At 39.2% G+C, this 18,277-nt stretch overlaps 1 protein-coding gene across 2 annotated transcripts in view; it reads left to right on the top strand.

The window, feature by feature from the left end:
- dock1 (dedicator of cytokinesis 1) overlaps nt 1–18,277 on the top strand; it is a 204,575-nt gene that overhangs the window by 148,586 nt on the left and 37,712 nt on the right. For both annotated transcript variants that reach the window (XM_081601109.1, XM_081601110.1), the window contains exons 30-37: nt 3,937–4,015; nt 5,107–5,207; nt 11,497–11,555; nt 12,021–12,169; nt 14,192–14,277; nt 14,586–14,742; nt 15,285–15,325; nt 15,538–15,628. In XM_081601109.1, the coding sequence (XP_081457235.1) occupies nt 3,937–4,015; nt 5,107–5,207; nt 11,497–11,555; nt 12,021–12,169; nt 14,192–14,277; nt 14,586–14,742; nt 15,285–15,325; nt 15,538–15,628 (763 nt within the window). The remainder of the gene's footprint in view (nt 1–3,936; nt 4,016–5,106; nt 5,208–11,496; nt 11,556–12,020; nt 12,170–14,191; nt 14,278–14,585; nt 14,743–15,284; nt 15,326–15,537; nt 15,629–18,277) is intronic.

The raw sequence follows: 18,277 nt of genomic DNA, 5'->3' as shown, positions 1-18,277 counted from the left end.
TTTTTCCACCAGTCTTATTAGATTCTGACAGGACACTGTGAGTGATAGTGGTGTGGTGTAGTATCATCCTTCAGGAGTTTATAAGTCTTGACCTTGGCATGGCTTGTTTCTTGTGTTCTTTCAACGCCACAGAGGCTTCTGTCCACATACGTGACGTCCAGGGAGGGCTGCACCTTGGCTTGGTGAAATTCCCCTGGTTCTCTCACTCTTCTTATTCTTCCCTAACAAAAAAAGCCATAAAGAAAAACCTTTTTTCAGCAAGTTTCCAATGATACCATTGCAATGTTTCAAGGACATATACAGTGCTCAAACTATAACTCAATGAAAGGTTTCAAAAGTTGGTACAGCTTATAGAAAAAAGCACAATCTTATCTAAAATACATTTCTCTGACCTTGAGTAATCAGCGAAGCTTTTCTCTCTTTTTTTTTTTTACATTTATTATATCCGAAACCTAAAAACTTTAATAGAACCGTCACAGTCTCTCTAGGGTAATGATCTATGGACAGAGATAACCAAAGTAGAGAGCTCTTTGAGAATGCACTGCATCAGTCACAGTATGTAAATGATGAACGCAGGCATCTGCTGTGAAGTGAAGCCAATACAGCAGTGCCTTAAGGTGCAACATTACTGATGGCTTCTATGTGTGAGGGCTTTTAGTGCATCTCTCCAATAGACGACTTATTGAAAAAAAAAAAAATCTTCTCACGTGACGTGCAAAGACGACAGATGTATTCCAAAAGTTGGCTTGTTTTTCTTTTTTTCTTTTTTTTTTTTGCTTTATTCAGTATGTTTGGTGTATTGACAGGTTGTCCTTAAAGGATAACCTTGTAGTATTGTTTAATTATCAGTTCCAGAATGGCTTCTGTTGTATAATTACATTAAATTAGAATATGATGTAACATACGCCTGAAAATGAGAAACAATCGGTACATTTATAGAAAACAGGTCTGTCTGCATGCTGTTAATGCAATGGCTAAAATGTTTGTCCATATTCAGAAGGCAGCTTCAGGTTCCCATGATTACAGAAGGCTTGCTGCTTTTTTTTTGCTTTTAGGCAAAGCAAATGTTTTCTGCTTTGCTTTTAGGCAAAGCAAATGTTAGCCTGTCTGATATCTTACAATATATGATATTCCTCTTTCCGTTTCATGTTTGAAGAAGTATTTAATGAATAATAGAGGTTTTTTTGTATTCTTTGGTCTCCAGTCATCAAATAAACACGAGAAGCTTATATATAAAAATAGGTCGGCAATTAGCTGCACATATCGAACACCGGTTCTTTCTTAGGTCATAGGTGCAAAGGAAGGAAATACATTTAAGCATTAGTCCAGCATTGGACCTATAAACTATATTGGCATGTTCACAGCTGCAGAAAATTGAGTAAGGTCTGCTGAGGGGGAGCCTGTGCAGGAGCAGACAGGATAGTGATAATAGGCTGTCTGAGTGCTTGGAAGATGCAGAGAGCTGGAGGAATGGAGTTCTAATGGAATATCCAAAGGTGTTCAATGACAGTTAACCTTTCTGACTAATGATTGGGGTCACAGGGAATGTGTATCGCACCCTCAGATAGCGCTTAGTCAGCAATGGAGATATATATGGGCGATGAATATTGTATGACTTGAAAATACCGGCGGTCCCACAGCTCTACTGTCGAACCAGTTCTTTTATTCCTGTTCAAGGTCAGTTATTCCAGGCAGTGGGAAACCCCCGGCGCCGTATCCACCGCATTAAACATTAGACCTTCCATTAAGCTCAAAGATCCCTAATCCCGTACAACTGAAGGAGAGTGTAGGAGATTTAGAGATAATACGCACGAAACAGCCAATTCCCATCATTATGTGATCCTGTTTTTAATGAGTTTAGCGTGGGTGAGGAGGACAAGGCTCTCTTGAAGCTACCCCTGCAGCAGATGTCTGCTCACCTGCCAGTGTTGCTTACACAAGTGTTGCATCTTAATGCCACTTTATTGCCTGCTCATGAAACTCTGATGCAATCCACTCATGGGGCATCACAACCGTCCTCCTTTCCCCTTTGCGATTTTCAGCACATCCCTGAGGCATCATTATTTGTTAAATTAGACAACCGGGTTTTTGTTTTTTGCATTTATGTATAGTGGATTGCATGCCCATGCCTCATTGAACTTTTTTCTTTTTTTTTTACATTGTGTCATGTTTCAGTGATAAACTGAAATGGATTTTATTTGGATTTCATTTAACCGACACAAATGACTGTGTAAGTGTGAAGTGGAGGGAAAAAAAGATATGTTTTATTTTCCAAATGGAAAATGTGAAAAGTGTAGAGTTAATATATTCAGCCACACTCGGTCAATATTTTATAGGAACACCTTCTGTTGCGAGATAACAAGTTACAGCACTTTGGACAATGGATCTTTAAATAAGTATTTACTGAATATGCTGTGCTTTAAAGTTGTTGGGGTTTTTTTCTATTGAAGGTACATTTTCAAGTGTGATTCTTCAAGATTGGCGCACACATTGCACCACAACTTCTTCCAGGAAATAAAGATAAATTAAGCAGAGGCAGAGGATCTCTGTGAGTGGCATTAATAATTTGCCTCTAAAAGCTTCATGCCACTTAAGTTATTAACATTTAATTCAGCAGCGTTGGAGTGGATTAACCTATCAGCCAATGTACCGCAGGAGATGTATTTCTAGTGTTCCTGCTATCTATTGTGCCTCCCATGTGGGTTCACAGAAACGCTGACCTGCTGTCGAGATTTGATTTGTTTAATGCTTATAAGGGCAAATGTACAAAAGTAGATTGTGCTGTTTTTTTTTTCTTTCTTTTGTTGTCGATTTATGGCCACATTGAAAAATGTTTTCAGCATATTTAGGTTTTTCTGACTCTAAAATATAATATCTAAACCTTAATCTTTCTTTGTATCGACACATTACCAAAAAAAAAGAAGCAATTTTCAGTGTCTTATTGAGCGACTTCAAAACTTAATTCTTGAGCTTTAATCTGTCAAAACTTCAAACATTTGAAAGGAGCAAATTAACTCAGAAATATGTTAAATATATTTACATTATACTATTCATAAAAACTAAAAATAAAAAGTCAGTTTTGAAAAAGCTCAAAGCATAGCCCAACTTTTTAGTGCCCTGCATTAGAAACCCTCATCCCCACATTTTAAAACCTTTTTCATTCAGCGCAGCTGCGTCCAAAAAATGTAAACCTAAACATTACAAAGGAATCCATAAATCAACCCTTTGCAGAAGTGCTGCCAGGTTCTCTGGGCACAAGCTCTCATCACACATGGACAGAAAGACAGATGAGGTCTGTTTTTTGGCTGTGTCTTTTGTTTGCAGTGAATTTTACAGCTTTTTTCTGTGTATCCATGTCATGAATTAATTTTACAAAAAATGTGTCAACCACCCGTTTATAAAAACTTTTTTCTCGCTGGGATCAAAACATCCCACTGAAAAGTGTTGAAATAATAAACATAACTTGTTGAGCAGTTTTTAATGGAGTTTAAAAAAGATTGGTAAGATAAAGTTGTGAATGTTGCTCTGTGTTGTGCGTCAGACGTCGTTTATTAATGCAACATTAAAACTTACTTTCAGAAAAATAAGAGAAATAAGCTTATATGCATAACAGCATCCATCTTGAGACTTTGTTTCTATTTGTCGTTTCTTACTATGGGATCTTTGCTGGGACACCTCAGTTGACTATGTTCATTCTGTAGCAGTGGCATCTACTTGCGGTGTATGTGTATAGAAAGGAGATACTTTACCATAATTTATTTAAACTTTAGAGATTTTCCTCACTAAATGACACTTTGAAGCCTCGTTACTGCCACTATAACTAAACAGACAATTTATATTTGCCGCTGTCTGTTTCTTCATATTGTTCAAGGCTGATGGAAAGGAAGCATTCTGCATCTGTTTCTTATAAACAGCTCTCCTCCCTTGTGTTTCCAGGGTTTTCCTTCGGGCTATTAGCCAGTACGCAGATGTGTTGAGCAAGAAATTTCTGGATCAAGCCAACTTTGAGCTACAGGTAAGCATTGCACTGATTTTTATAATCACTTCCTCAGTTTAAGTTACTTTGCATCAGCTCCACAAAGCTCCAAATAATGCTCCTTTTTTTTTGTCATGTAAACTCTGGATGTGACATTTGAAGCGCTATGAAAATTGCAGAGAGACAGCGATAGAGAACATCAATTACATTGTAATAGCCTGCAATTTTTATGTCCATTGCTGAATATTTTACCTGCTCCCCTTTGAATAAAGCAATAGCTTCTTTTTTTTCTCCGTCAATATCTGACACATGAAAGAATGTTGTCAACACCTAAACCCTTCAGAGATTTCAGAGCCTTTATGGACTGATTAATGTAGGTTTTTTTTAGTGTGACTCACAGCACTTAAAACTGTCTTTGTGGTTTAAAGAAAAAGGTTACATCTCAGTTTATCAGGACAGAAACAAGTGTTTTCCTCCAGGGATCCTATCCATTCTGGGAAAAGTGTGGAATTATAGTTCTCTCTAGGTCTGGAAAACTATGGAGAAAGAAAAACAGTTTTGGAATTCCAGACTTTACTCCACATCCCATCTCATCTGTCCATCTGTGCATCATTTTCAGGCTTGATATGATGTTGGAACCCTTTTAACTCTTACATGTACACTTGTAGTTATGTAATTAATGTTCATTGCTTGTTTCATAATTTGTGACTGAATGCTGTTTTTGTGGCATGAAGCACTTTGAACTGCCTTGTTGGTGAAACGTCTACAAATAAATTTGACTTGACCTTGTACTCGCAATGCAATTCTTTATAAGGAACCGTCATTTCAAACATTTTACATTCAAAGAAGAGTCACGCAGGAATGAATAAAGCTGCAGAGTTCCCTGACGGAAAACATCCTGTGGGTGACATTGACCTAAATCAACAACCTCTGCATCCATTGGGACGACTTCCCAGCAACAAACTGTAACCGTCTCATCTGCAGCTTTTGATTTAATGAAACCATAAAGCTCTCCTGCCCACACTGTCTAGCACTGAATAACATTGTTGTAAAGCTGGCTTGGAGCTGTGAGTGAAGCGGTCTCTTATTCCCTATCCGCCTCTCTCTCTCTCTGCCTTTATCTGGGTTAGCTGTGGAACAACTACTTCCAATTGGCCGTGGCCTTCCTCACCCAGGAGTCGCTGCAGCTGGAAAACTTCTCGAGCGACAAAAGAGCCAAGATCTTCCACAAGTAAGTATGGCCTCACCCTTAAATCCTCGGGACATCCTCGTTTTACCCTACTACAGCTTAGATTTCCTGTTCAGGACAAAAGTACATCAAAGCCTGCAGGGATATCAGACACCCCGCAACTTCTTGTATGAAACTGTTTTGGTTGTGTTTCCTGTTCTCATCATAGCACATTGCTGCTGTAATGTCTATTGTGAGTACGTTCTGTACCTAAGTGTCTCTGATCAAGAAATGTTCTGTACCCATTCCCTGGAGAGAAGGTTCAAGATGTTATATTTACTACTGTGAATATTTTTTTTATTTTTTACAATAATTCAAGTTTAAAGTTAGGACATTTCTCGTCTCTTCGCGCTTCTCCATTCTTTGTTTCTGCAGCGGGCACATTTATCTATATTAGTATTTTTCAGACAGTCTGATAATGCATTCAGACGGACAAATGCTTTCTGGGAAGATGTTGAGCATATTGGCGCTCGTCTTCATTTGGAGGAGTTTTTGTCAGTGAATCACACATCACACTGGCTGGATGCCTGGCAGTGACGCTGCTTGTTGGTCAGCGTTTCATCACTTGCACTAATAAACTTGCACCAGAAAATAGAAATTACCCCCCTCTGGCTAGATATTGATTACAGGGCAAATGTACTCACCCACTTTTAACTGTTTCACATTTTATCACCTTACTCCCACAAACATTCATGTGTTTTATTGAGGTTTTATGTGATGGACCAACAAAAAGGGAACAAATAAATGGAAAGTGGAAGGTAAATTTCTTTTTTCAGCTGTTTCAGCTGCTTCATGTATTGGGGAATGCAAAACACAAGTTGAATCTACTTGGTTCTGTCTTTGAAAACCATCATAGATTAAATTTTGCAGACGTGCAAAATCATGATGCCATGACATGATATAATTTCAATATGACATATCATGTGATTGGTTTCATTTTGAAATTTCTTGGTAGTTTTGTGCATCTTAGTCAATTGGATTTGCTCCTAATTTCGTCCATATTGACAAAAACTAACTTTCTACCTGTAGTGGATTCAGTTTAACCATTAAAATCATAGTAATGATTTTAGTTTTTTCATTACCTGCAAGCTGCAGTCATCAAAATTTATAAAAAAAATAAATAAAAAAAAGGCCTGACGCACATAATACCGTATGTAATGAATTCCAGTTTATTTAAATCAACGTGGAAATGTTTCACATAAAAGAAGATTAAAAGTTCATAAAAGCCTGACATTTTGACAGGAAACTCGTAAACATTTGAGAGCCACTGTACATACAAGCGCCGATGTTTCTACTCGGATTTCTTTCGTGCACACATGGATACAGCCGAGCAAATGAGCATGCGGCCGTGTCATTGTTATGATTTGCTCGAATGAGTGATGAGGAGAGAGGGAGCATCACATTGTCAGGTTTGGTGAACGTCTCACTCATCTTTGCTCAAGGCTTTGATCTCATCCGAGTTGTCTCCACCAGCTCCCGCTTGTCAGTCACACGTTTTTTTGTGTGGTTTTTTTTGTCTATTTCTCTTACTGTGCCTGCCACGCTGTATTTTGTTCTCCGTCTCTTCTCTTTCCATCACCTCATACCTTCACATCCAATCCCCCTCCTTCCCTCTCAATCACGATCTTTACTTCGTGACCCAGTTGCATTACTCCGCACAGCCTGCCGGGGCCTGCTCTGCATCGACCCCTCCGCGAGACGCGATATTGTTGTTTAACCTCAGCGAGAGATTTCCGCACGTCGCTGACAGACGCGCGTTGTAGGTCCTGACAGCCGACAGTCACAGCTGTCTCCGGGTCTGCAAGAGTGTGACGGAAAAGCGAGCTGCATCTGTCTCAGCGTAGATGAGAAAACTGTGCCTCGTGCACAGTCATCCCCGCGTCTTAATGTGGGGAAACAAGCCTTCTTCCTGCCAGTCACACACACACAAGCATGCTGTGAGAATTTTTTTTTTCACACATACACAATGAGATGCAAAAAGACTGAAGGATGGTTTATATATAATGCATGCAGCCACAGAATCATTTAGAGGCCAGCATTCATTAATACTGTATTTTATAATTCTGCCAATACTCTCCCCACAATCAATCCCTGGGCTCTGCAACACTTCTCTCTCTCTTCGACTGCAGAATGCTGTGAACAGCTCTAACCCGATGAGGCTATAAAGAGGTGATGCAGCTTCTTCTTTAAGACATCGCTTACGTCAAAGTGCATTACTTTCTTATGGTATCGGCACACCAGTGATTTGGGTTTTAAAATGCCGCTACGTCCTCTGGATCCTCTGAAGTAGCACATTATGTGAGGAGGGAGAGGGAAAGGCTTGGAATTGATATTTGTTGTGGGTCAGCAGACGCTGCACTTGTTCCTCTCTAGAATTGCAACAAGGTATCACAACATCAGTGTGCTTTGTGGAGGGTGAGATAAAGAGGTCACCGTGTCCTAGAGTCAACCAGTGTGATTCAGTCGTCTTGGACAGGCTGTAATCTGAGCATAGGACGACATCCCAGAGGGCACCTGGTGGAGAAGTACAGACTAATTCAACTTCAGCCGGTATTTGTAATGATCTGGTTTGAACTAATTAATCTGACTTGTATAACAATAGAACATTTTAATGTATTTGATATATTTGTAGGTTTGGAATTTTGTTGGGAGGCAGTACAGAAAATAAGGCATTTCTTTCTTCTTTTTTTTCACTAGAAATGTTTGTGTACTCCTGAGAAACTTAAAAATAGGTAATTGTTAGACCTCAGCAAGCTAAAAAAAAAGATTAAATATAAATAAGTTCTGCAGCTTCCCTTGGTGATCTGTAATTTCAAGATGTGTTTTTTTGTATCTCAATCACTGAACGAACATAAGCCGCAGACGCAGCACATCTGTTCGGATAGATTTATGCAGCTTATTTCTTTTCTCTTGCACATCTCTATCAAACTGCTGAGCCACACAGCAGCGTTGGAAACAAATATTGAGTTCAGTGTAGTTATTCCCAGTGGTGAACCACCAATAAGAATACATCTAATTACTTTGACAAGATGCTGTGGTACCTGGGTAAGTGTTCTTCAATAAGCTTAGTTAAACTAAAAGACACGATGCGAAAGCTCCACCTCGGGGCTGTTGCTTTTATTCTCCTTCTCATTTTTAAAGCTGTGTCAAGCTGGAGTTTAGCTCCTTAGAAAACTTACCAGCAAAAGTCTTTCTTTCTTTCTTTCTTTCTTTCTTTCTCTCTTTCTTTCTCTCTTTCTCTCTTTCTTTCTCTCTTTCTTTCCTTCTTTATTTCAGAGCAATAATACTTTCAGTTTCCTGTCAGCGTTCTTGAGTGTGACTAAAAACCTTGAGTACATAATACAGGTCTGACCCCAAGATCTTTTTTTTTTTTTTTTGCTAATTGGACCGTTTTGCCTAACATTTATCATGTCTCTTCCCATGTGGATGATTTTATTGTCTGTACAAAATGCCGAAAGAAAAGGATGCAAAGCAAGTTTTATGTCTCCTTTCCACTGGGCGGTGTGGGATGGATTGGTGCGATTCTGTCAGCTTCTACTGTAAAAGCGGCCCATACTGAGCCGCACCGCACCTTTTCTGGCCCCCTTTCAGTAGTAGGTACATGAGTCGATGGCACCGTATGTTTAGGGTTAGGGACTGGCATCACGCAACACAATCCGTTGTTTGAGGGACAGAGAAACGTCACTGCTTGCAACAAACATGAGACATACTAGTCAATTAGACGTTTGGGTCTAACCCAGCCTGCCAAACGAAGGCGGAGTGACCTTGTTCATAATTGAGTGACACGTGTTTATGTTAAAAATAAACGTTTTCTGTCCTCTTTAGTACCAGGTACTACACTGTTTGTGTAGTACCTGTGTAGTGATTGAGTACACTGTTTGTGTAGTACCTACTGACCGGCTGCTTTCAGTTGTTCCCAGAAGTAGGCTGAAAGTCAAAGAGTCTGTCCGCAGCCTTTAAAGACACTTTAAAGTTCAGTATGTTTTTGATTTTAGTGCTTTGCTTCTCTTTTTCTCATTTGCGTTGTTTTATTTAATGGGTTCTAGTGTCTCAGATGATGCTTACCTTTTTTAATTAGAGCAATATAAAAACGAATGTACAATTTTTATTTTGAGTCTCTAAAAACACATCTATTCCTCATTGGCTTCGACACAGTGCGATTTGTGTGTCTTGTGTTATTTTTATTTTATTTTCAGTTTTACTTGCCTTCTTTACCCATGTGGTATGTTTTATATCTGTTTTATATCTGCTTTTTAATTCTTTAAAGTACACACCTTGGTTGAACTAGTTTTTTTTTGTTTTAGAAAAAACTTGCACTTGAATCAATAATAAAATTTACTCTTTGATATGTTAACTTTACTTTATAGTGCTCCCATTGTTACAAAACTTTAGTAACATTCATAAGTGTTATGGATTTATTCGCAGAAATCATACAATATTTTTATATCGTTGCGTCTTCATTTACTTTTTTAATGTTCCAGTGGAAAAAGTTACTCAGTCTGGCGTTATCTATTTTCACTGACCTGCCCTCACTTTACACCTATCCCTTCTCTCCCTTCTTTCCAGTCTTGTTAGTCTCTCCTTTGTTCATCATTTGTCCTCTCTGTGACCTGGGACAGTGTTCGAAGATGGGAGACAGGCACCAAGCTGTCCACGGAGATCGGTTCATGACCTAAGCATGACAGAGCTGATCAGCTTAAAAGGGCTCAATTTAATAAAGCCAGACAGAAAAGGCGGATGGGAGTGATCCTTCTATATTTCTCTGGAAATCTTTTATATGAGACCTCCTGTCACAGACAAAAACTGTTAAAGACTGCACAAACGAACTCTGCTCCTCGTCTAGCCGTTGTTTTTCTGGGCCCTTAATGACATAACCAGAGCAGAGGGAAGATTGTAACTGACAGCCAGTTGACGGAAAGCAAGTGTGTCTGTATCTTGAACTTGCTCCAGTAGAAATATCTCATCATTTTGTGTTTGTCTAACGGATAAGATCTTGGGAAAAACAAAAGGAGTTATCTTACCATCATCCAGGCACGTTGAATCCATTGCATTACTAATCTCACTCCATGAATCTCATTTGTTTTTTCCAATATTTGTTCAGTTGTCCAGAGGAAACCAAACAAAAACACCTTGATACATTAAATATCGCTGTGTAAATGTTGTATTTAGGTTTTGTGAGGCAGTAGAGATGATATGAATGCTAGAAATCAGATTATTTTTTATTATTATTGTCTCGCAGTGACAGGTGAATAAAAACATGTAGATTCACATAAAGATAAAAAATGAATAAGAAAAGAATAAGAGACTTTACAATAGAGACAAATGGGAAAAGTGTTGCAGTTATTAAAAGTAGCATATTCAGATCCAAAGCAAATTTCTTTATTCGTTCCCCAACAACAACCACCTAGGGTGCTAATATCAAAACATTGTGGAAAATGCACCTTTTTTCAGTTTTCACACGTAGTATAAGACTCTCCTCAATCTCAAACTGTGCCTTAAAGGATCTCTGCATGATGTAAAATTCAGTTAATTTTGAATTGTGAACTTGAGATGATTAAAACCAGTCACGATTACTTAAAAAAAAAAAACTAAGTAATTGCCCTTTACTAAAGCACCAAGTCAGATGCTGCAAATCGGATGGCAGCATTGCTACATCTTTATATTTGCATTTTTTTAATTTTTTTTTATGGTACTCACAACAAAACAACGTTTATGGGGACACAACTGCAATGTCGCAGAAAGTTATCAATAATTCCTGAATCCAAAACTGCCTCTGATGATTTTGCTGAAGGAACTACTGAAGACTTTCATTTCACTTTATCAAAATGTTAATAAGATATTTAAAAATTTACTAAAATCTTTTTGGGAAAAGACTGTTTGATTCTAAATTCATGCACTGTAATCAGTCAGAAAATAGTATTTTTAAATATATAGTTTTTTATGGGTGCTTCAAGAGTGAAAAAATAGTGAGCAGTTGTCCATCCTCGGTCACCAGGGCCTTGGAAGAGAAACAGGCCCACAGCATCACAGATCCTCTGCTGTACTTAACATTGCGCTTTAGGTACTTTTCACATAATCACTCGGAGTATTTGTTGCCAAAAAGCTCAAACCTAGAGTCCTGGAAACTCTTATTTTCAAAAATGTTTTCACTGCATTAACACATTAACATACAGTAATTAAATGTTAATTTTTAAAAATCAAAAATGTTGGGATGTTTTCTATAGGTCCCAACAGGTGTATCATTATTTGACAGCATGGATCTTTTTTTTTCTTTGTCATGTTTTTGTTTCAGGTACCAAGACATGAGGCGACAGATCGGCTTTGAAATCAGGGACATGTGGTACAATTTAGGTAATTTTATTGCATTTGCTTTGTTCCTGAGGTCACACCTCTGCTGTTTACAGCTGATATAATCACAATTAGCGCTTCCACAGCCTCTGGCAGATAATATCTATCCGGAAGGCAAAGATCTTTTGTGAAATATATACAGTCCAAGTGTTAATTAGCGCTATAATGTGATGAAAGACTCACTGTTTATGTTGGGTCTAAATTTTCCTGTAGTAAAGGGAGGCGGTGTTAAATCCAATTTATTGTGCCTAACACCATCTGATCCTTTAATTTGAAAAGATTAGACTGGATCATCCTCTTGAGGTATTTTGATGATTTTAAAGGTTATTTACGGCTTACGTTCTCCAAAAAAGGGGAGACATTTTCATTCTTTGAAGCTAATCTGAGATGATACAGTACACGTTAAAAATGAAATTCTACAAATTATATGTCACAAATACTTTTTCTTCCACTTGTTTTGTCTTCAAGGCCCCCACAAGATAAAGTTCATCCCTGATATGGTGGGTCCAGTTCTGGAGATGACCCTTGTTCCCGAGATCGAGCTGCGAAAGGCCACCATCCCCATCTTCTTTGACATGATGCAGTGCGAGTTTCACTTCACGTGCGGCTTCCAGCGGGTGCGTATTCTGGAATATTAAATAAATACAGTACACCAGATGAAAGGGTGTTGTCTGGAATGAAAGATCAGATAGAAAAGCGGGGGAGGCGGCACACGGTGGCCCATGTAATGGTCAGTTTCATAGCCCAAAGCTGATTTGTGATTCTGCAAATCTCATTTTGTTGTGTCACAATTATCAGCGGCCACGGTGAGTGGAACTTAATATTACGCCTTTCTGCAGTGGAAATTAAACCTTTCTGTGTGAGTAAATCCACTTGGTTCCAGTTGTTGTCATAAATATGTTTCAGCCCTCGGAGAGAGGTCGAACATGCACAGTGTCAGTGAGTCTATAGGCACTTGTCTAGGGTGTGAACATCTAGTTCATTTATGGCTTTAAAAGGTTCTTTATTCAGTGTGAACTAAATATGCAACAAACAACTTCAATTTTTAAAAAAACGACAAAACGACAGTTTAAGTTGCAGAAACTCAGTTATTCACTTAAATATGTGCACACTCCATGACTAATATTTTGATACATTGTCTTAAGTTAAAGAGAAAGCACACTTTTGGTATTTGCCGGGAGGGAGGTTTTGACCTACATCTGGCTCCGTGTTTAACAACTCTTAATTTAAATGATTTCTACTAAACGGCGCCCTAACATTGGGATTGCTTAATTGCACAAAAAGTTTAATTTCAGTGCAGCTTTTTTGGGGAACATTTTTCTAAATATTAATTTAGAAAAATGTGATGTGTCTATATTTTTGAGCCTGCGCTGTTATCGTTAAGTCTTTGTGGAGGAGAGAAAAGTCACAAATCAGTTTTAACTTCTGTTCCCAGATCTTTTTTTAAAGAACATTGAAGCTGCATGCTGTGCAGCCAGTCCACCCTAAAAAACAAACGGTTCAAACAAGACCTTAAAAGCGCAAACCCATCAATTTTCTTGCACCCTTGTCCCTCAGTGGGGTCGGGAGGGTTGCTGGTGCCCATCTCCAGCTAACGTTTGGGGCGAGAGGCGGGGTTCACCCTGGACAGGTCGCCAGTCTGTCACAGGGCAACACAGAGACACACAGGACAAACAACCATGCACACACACACTCACACCTAGGGACAATTTGGAGAGGCCAATTAACCTGACAGTCATGTTTTTTTGGACTGTGGGAGGAAACCAGAGTACTGGGAGAAAACCCACGCATGCACAGGGAGAACATGCAAACTCCATGCAGAAAGACCGGAAATCGAACCCAGAACCTTCTTGCTGCAAGGCAACAGCTCTACCAACTGCGCCACTGTGCAGCCCAAACCTAAATATCTTACTTTCCCTTTAAACTGTACCGAATTGCTGTGCACAAATTTGACCCTTGTGGTCTTTGTATTTCTGTAAAGACGGCAAGAGTTTAACCAACAATCCTGAGATCCTTTTGTCCATTTCTTTGTGTTGCTGAGATTGGACTAAAGTTTGCTGTTTTAGCTAATGTGCCACTCCGATTTGGAGCTCATTGGAGTTGAACCCTAATGTCTCTGTCTTTCCTTCTTTGTCTCGGCCTCCTTTCGGCTCAGAGCCAGTATCATTTCCTCTTTACTGACTTTCTTTTTTTTTTTCCTCTGCTGTAAATCCTCCACTGAAACAGACACCGGAGTTTATGTCACGCCTTGCTCAGCTGCGTTCTCCTTCTCTGTTTTTGTACCTGGTCAAATACATCAAGAAGTCAATAAAAGTGTTTTATTTTTAAGCAATAACATCTAGTTTTGATGCAAATGCTGGAGAAATGGAGTCAATGCATCACTGTCAGCAGCTTCAGCAACAACGGAGCAGAAGGAAAAAACGATGCGTCTCACGATTCAGCCTCGTTCTGTCCTCTAATGAATTTTTAGCCGTTAATGATCAGATCACAGCCCGCTGCAGTGATGAACGGGCCGGTGAAGAAAGAATCCGTAACCTTCCTCTGCTCAGGCTTAAAACAGTTGAGGATGAAGGGGGTTGTTAATGAATTGGGGAAAATTAACCGCAGTGATTATTTGTGTCTGCTCCGTCTAATTGCAGTTTGAGAACGAGATCATCACCAAGCTGGATCACGAGGTGGAAGGGGGCCGAGGAGACGAGCAGTACAAAGTTCTCTTTCAGAAAATGTAAGTGCTGATTATTGGGCAGGATTATACGACTGAGCCTCTCACAAGCTGGATCGCTCTAATTGCAACATCGCACTCCTCAAAATAACCGCCGTTTGCTGATAATCACGCGACTTCTCGGCTCAGCTTTTCTCTTCTGACTCCTGATTTCTGCACAGAGCGATCCCCGTTCTGCCTTGTTGGGCAAAAAAAATCGGTTTCTGAGATAGTAGGGGCTGAAATTATTTACAATTTTAACAATTCACTTGAAAGAAATTTTTGTTCACTTTCGTTTGTTTCTCTTTTCCTTCTTACTTGTCTGCCACCAGTTTGTTGGAGCACTGCAGGAAGCACAAATACCTGGCCAGGACGGGAGAAATCTTTGTCACTCTGGTGGTGCGACTCCTGGAAAGGCTGCTGGACTACAGGACCATCATGCATGACGAGAACAAGGAAAACCGCATGAGCTGCACCGTCAATGTTCTAGTAAGATCCAGAAAGCACATGGACGGCAGTAAAGGATGTCTGAGACCTTTTATCATTAACACATAACCTTGTGGACAACCATTAGATGCAATTGAATCACTGTAAAGAGACTTATTAGCTTTAAAAGTTTACTTTGTAGCAAAACAAAATAATGTTCCAAAGTGTTTATACTCTGACTTCATATCGATGTACTCATACTGTCAGCACAGTTTTGTGAAAGGATACATCTGAAATTACGCTCACATCCTCCGAGTAGACAGATTGCGATAGAAACTGGAGCAGAAATGATTAATTTCAGTTCTAGCAACAGTTACCTTTACAAAAAGCATACAGCAATCATTGATTCACTTCGATAAATAATACAATTATAACGTTCACATAGTCAGAACTGTTTCAAATATATTGAGCTGCAGACTAAAGTATATATTATTTATTTTGAGGATAGATTTTGTGAATTTAATTTATGATGTAGAGATTTTTAAACTAATTTAGAACTTGATCTAATGTCTGCATCTGTTATTTGTCTGTGCTTTTTTTTGTAGAACTTTTATAAGGAGATAGACAGAGAGGAGATGTACATCAGGTAAGATTCAAACCTAGTGTTGTCTTTCACAGTCGCTGTTTCAATTCAGCGTTACAACAACAATTTTTTCATGTTTATTCCTATTATACGATTTCATTTTGCTTGTTGAGGGTATTTTAGATAGGAAAAGTTGTCAGATCTTATAAGTATTATGATTCAGTCTCATGTCTTTGCTGATAAACAACCACTAAGTCATTTCTGCATCTTGCCAGGTACCTGTATAAGCTGTGCGACCTCCACAGAGAGTGCGACAACTACACAGAAGCTGCCTACACCCTGCTGCTGCACGCAAAACTGCTCAAGGTACACAAACCGCACTAAAGACTTAACATGGAAGCAAAATATTTACACTGCTCAGCTGTCGCTGGGCGAGTCGCTTTTAACCTCAGGCGAGATACTAATATAATTCTCTGAATTAGATTATGCACAGATTTGAAACGGCTCAGATCGTTTTAATTGAACCACGGGATGAGATGGCTGCTGAGGAGGCAGAGGAGAGGCTTTCTCACCGGGGTGAAATCTGGTCTTTCATCCCAGATAGAATAGGAAGTAAAATAAACCGCTCTCCTGCTGAGCTTCGGTTCAGGATTATAATTACAGCTGCACCAGTTAATCTAGACGATTGAAATCAGCAAACTTTTTCCTTGATGAGTAGGTCAAAAAAATGAAACATCAGATAATATTTCTCTGCTTCCCGAATTCATCGTTGCCTTTTTTTTTTGGCCTTGTAAAAACACATCATGGCATAACATTCTTTCAGGCACTTTTCATTTACATCCATCCATGGATTATTGTCTTCTTAATCCGGGATTGGACCGCGGCCCAGTCTTCCGTCTGCCCAGTCACTTGAGCCAGGGATTCCCAAGGCGTTCCCAAACATGCCAAGAAACACATTCCCTCCAGCATGACCTGAGTTTCCTCCCGGTGAAACATGCCCAGAATACCTCCCCAGGAGGTTGTCTAACCAGATGCTCGAGCCACCTTAACCGGCTCCTCTCGATGTAGAAAAGCAGTGGCTCTACTCTGAGTCCCTTTTGGTTGACCGAGCTTCTCACCCTATTGCTAAAGAAGAACTCTTTTCAGCTGTATTTGTTCGCAATTTCTTTCTTTTGGTCACTACCCAATGCTCATAACCCTAGATGATGGTGGGAATTTAGATTGACTGGTAAATCAAGACCTTTGCTTTTCGTCTAATATTTCTTTTCACCACAAAAAAAAAAACTGGTACATCGCTTAAGATGCTGCACTATCAAGACTTCTGCTTGTTTTTTTGTTTTTTTTTCTTCATTCATGAACAAGTTCTCAAGATAATTGAACTCATCCACTTGGAACAGCGCCTCATCTCCAACCTGGAAAAAACAGTCAACCCCTTATCCAATTCAAGACCATAGTCTCAGATTTATAGGTGCTTCACATTTGGCTTTGAAACTCTCCAGTAAAAAGCTGGAGATCACCGTCTGTCAGGATCACATCGTCTGCAAAGAGTACAGACATGATCCTGAGGTCATCAAAAAGGATCGCTTCAACATCTTGACTGCAGCTAGAAATTATGTCCATAAAGGTTATAAATGGAATCGGTGACATGGAGCAACCTTGGCGGAGTCCAAATCTTACTAGAAGGAATCTGAGGCTCGACTATCTGAGAGTTTAACAATCAGATACAATTTAGGGAACCTTTGCATATATGGGTAAATTCATAATCTAATGTTTCTGAGTAACCTACATAATATTTTTATCTAAATTTACCTTGTTTAATTGTGGATTTAAAACTGTAATTTCTACAGCTGAATACTTATGTGTTACTGTTGAGAATTTATATAGGTCAACACTCTGAGAAAATCAGTATCAGTGAGTAAAAGCCAGATTCGTTCAATAAGTTCTGATGGTGCATATTTGTAACAAGCATGACTTTTTTGTTAATCTTGCTCTGTCTTTGCCCAAAAAAACCCACCACGTCACCAAACCAAACATACTTTTTTTTTTTTTTTTCGATCTGCAGAGTCTATTCCCAGCTGGGGATTAGTATGGAGTAAGTTAAGGAGGGACTCCTTTTATCCAAAATTGTATCATCTTACTTCTCAACTGAATTTGCATAACTATCCTGCTGTTTGGGCCTTTGTAGTGATTCTGTCATGCGTGAGCAGGTTGTCACTGAATCCCATTTTCATCGCTGTCGCGCTCGTGGGAGTTGATTTTATTACTTTAAATCTGCAGATCTTTTAGCACCTGAGACTTCTTGATTATGGCAGGAAGACTTTTCTACTGCTGTGCTTCGGAGGCTGAACATGTGTCTGGATTTTATTTTTCGGCTTAATATTTCTTCAAATGCCACCCAGACATGTGGTGGGCCTTGCAAAAAGTAAACGTCAGTGTATTTTATGATATACCAACAAAAGGCAGCTGTCAAGTGAAAGAAAAAGAATACAGATTTTTTTCTTTTTGTAAATAACACTTAAAATGTGGCAAAATGTCAGTTTACATTTTAATTTATTTACAAATTATATAAACTTGAAAATATTGAGGAAGTCAAAACACAGCCCCTCCCCATTCTTGGAGAATGAATTGGATCCTTCAGCCGCCTCATGACTGCTCCACTAAATTATCAGCGCTTTGCTGTGTTCCCAATAACGTCTCTGCCTTTTTAGCTGTATCGATGCAGGGTCAGTTGCCATTAATGCATAAATGGGAAGGTTCTTTTTACAATGTGAATGCTGCAGTGAAGCTGTGAAGAAATCAATAGGCTGAGCCCAAGCGTCCCTGTTTCTATACCACAGCAACAGTGTGCAGAGGCACATTTTTTTCTACCAATGTGGTCATCACTCCCCTCATGTTCGGCTCAGAATAAAATCCTGCTGGTTGGTGGTAAACACGTTCTGACAAATATATAGGGTTGTAGATGTTCTCACAGTGCTAAGCAGCTTCCATCTGTCAGAAATTACATTCTTCTTCATG

The sequence above is a fragment of the Poecilia reticulata genome, chromosome 19 (assembly GCF_904066995.2).
Source record: "Poecilia reticulata chromosome 19, P_reticulata-male-v2, whole genome shotgun sequence".
Lineage (NCBI taxonomy): Eukaryota > Metazoa > Chordata > Actinopteri > Cyprinodontiformes > Poeciliidae > Poecilia > Poecilia reticulata.
Note: the sequence above shows the minus strand (reverse complement) of the source record. Positions and strands in the feature narration are given on the sequence as shown.